At 52.5% G+C, this 1,567-nt stretch overlaps 1 protein-coding gene across 1 annotated transcript in view; it reads left to right on the top strand.

Moving 5' to 3' along the window:
* LOC113209361 (T-box transcription factor TBX20-like) overlaps positions 1-1,567 on the top strand; it is an 84,358-nt gene that overhangs the window by 65,021 nt on the left and 17,770 nt on the right. The window contains exon 4 of the mRNA XM_052269319.1: positions 443-601. Coding sequence (XP_052125279.1) covers positions 443-601 — 159 coding nt within the window. The remainder of the gene's footprint in view (positions 1-442; positions 602-1,567) is intronic.

Here is a 1,567-nt window from a genome sequence, read left to right as displayed (position 1 = left end):
CTCACTCGCTCTCTCGCGCTCCGACTTCAATATCAAACGGCCGAGCAATAAAATTAACCGTGGGCGTCTTCCTACTCGTCGCGAAGCAGTCTCTCCATCTCTCTGGATCGGCAATGCGAGGAGCCCCGGGTGCGGAACGCGCGCCACCGCTCGCCCTCCCCCTTCTCCTCCCCCGAGCCGCAGAGTCGGAGCGGGCAGGTGGAAGCGCCCGCTTGTACTACACGCTGTTCCATTAGAGGCTCTTAACTTACAAGAGATTCGCTGTTTCGATACTATCGGTCCGCTCCTCGAGGACGGCTGATGTTGTTTTAGGGTTGAGCAGGAGAGGGGTAGCGCGAGCGAGCGTCCCCGTCGGCCTAACGGAACAATTAGACCATTCATTTCAATTTGTTGCGCCGTCCATTGATGCAATGTAACCAACGCTGTCCTTTCTCCTTTGCAGATCGTGCTCAACTCGATGCACAGGTACCAGCCCCGCATACACCTGGTCAAGTGGCGGGAGCACTGCGGCACCATCACGGACCTCGACCAGGAGGAGCACCGGACCTACATCTTCCCCGAGTCCGTCTTCACCGCCGTCACAGCGTACCAAAACCAGCTGGTGAGTCGCGGCATTCTAAATAGATTCGTAGAACCAAATCGTTAAGTTTTAAGAAGCTATAGTGAGAGAAAAATAAGTTGGCGAATGTATAAATCGTTTTTTGTTTTTCAAAATTGCACCACTATAATGCATAATCAGGGACGTGCAATTCATTAGGGCGGGTGCATCTGCCTGGTGCAAGGTCAGAGCGAGTCAAGTCGCTGGCGTGACGCCTCGCCATTACACCGCTCTGCGGCCGTCGCGTGTCGGGGCAATAAAACTGTTTTAACGGTGTATCGATATGGACGATAATTTATCGGGTATGACTTCCTGCAGCAGATGCGCCGCGCGCGCCGCTGCACCCTTCAGGTGTGGCATGCTGCGCTGCCCGCACGCAGTTTTCAATTTTGTTACAAAACCAGGAACCTGTAGAAAAATGTCTCGGAAGTGACTTTAATGTGTCAGTTTTGCGAAAAACTCTCAAAGTAAGGCAACTCTAAAGTTGCCTAAGGCTAAAAACTACTTACGCCATATAACGCGGAGTGGCGTTTGATTTTCAATTGTTTTTGTTGTTGCCGTGTGTTGCCGAACGCCCTCGGCGGCGGCCGGCCGCCCGCGCTAGCTCGCCCACCGGCTGGCTTAATGAATTGATCACGCTACCTTGCGCACGGAAAGGGAGAAAAGAAATAAAGAAAGGATGAAAAAAAGGTAAAAAAAGAAAAAGAAAAAGAAAACGCAGCGGCAGCAGCAGCAAGCGGGCAGCAGATAGGGACGTCAAATTGGTGCACATCGCGTGGCGAGAGCTGCATCATGAGCACGGCAAAAGAGTATCGACGATCAAGGCGAGCGAGGCCTTCCTGTGGATGGGACTTATTGATAGGGGCTCGCGTTGCGAGTCAAGTAGCAGCCGACACCGCGGCAGCAGTAGGGTTGGAAGCCCTGAAAGGTTCAGGAAAATTTCAGGAAAAAATAGACAATTTCCCAGAC

This window comes from Frankliniella occidentalis, unplaced genomic scaffold, assembly GCF_000697945.3.
Source record: "Frankliniella occidentalis isolate FOCC.00 unplaced genomic scaffold, Focc_3.1 Scaffold89, whole genome shotgun sequence".
NCBI classification, from domain to species: Eukaryota; Metazoa; Arthropoda; class Insecta; order Thysanoptera; family Thripidae; genus Frankliniella; species Frankliniella occidentalis.
This window is presented reverse-complemented; position numbering and strand designations above follow the sequence as displayed.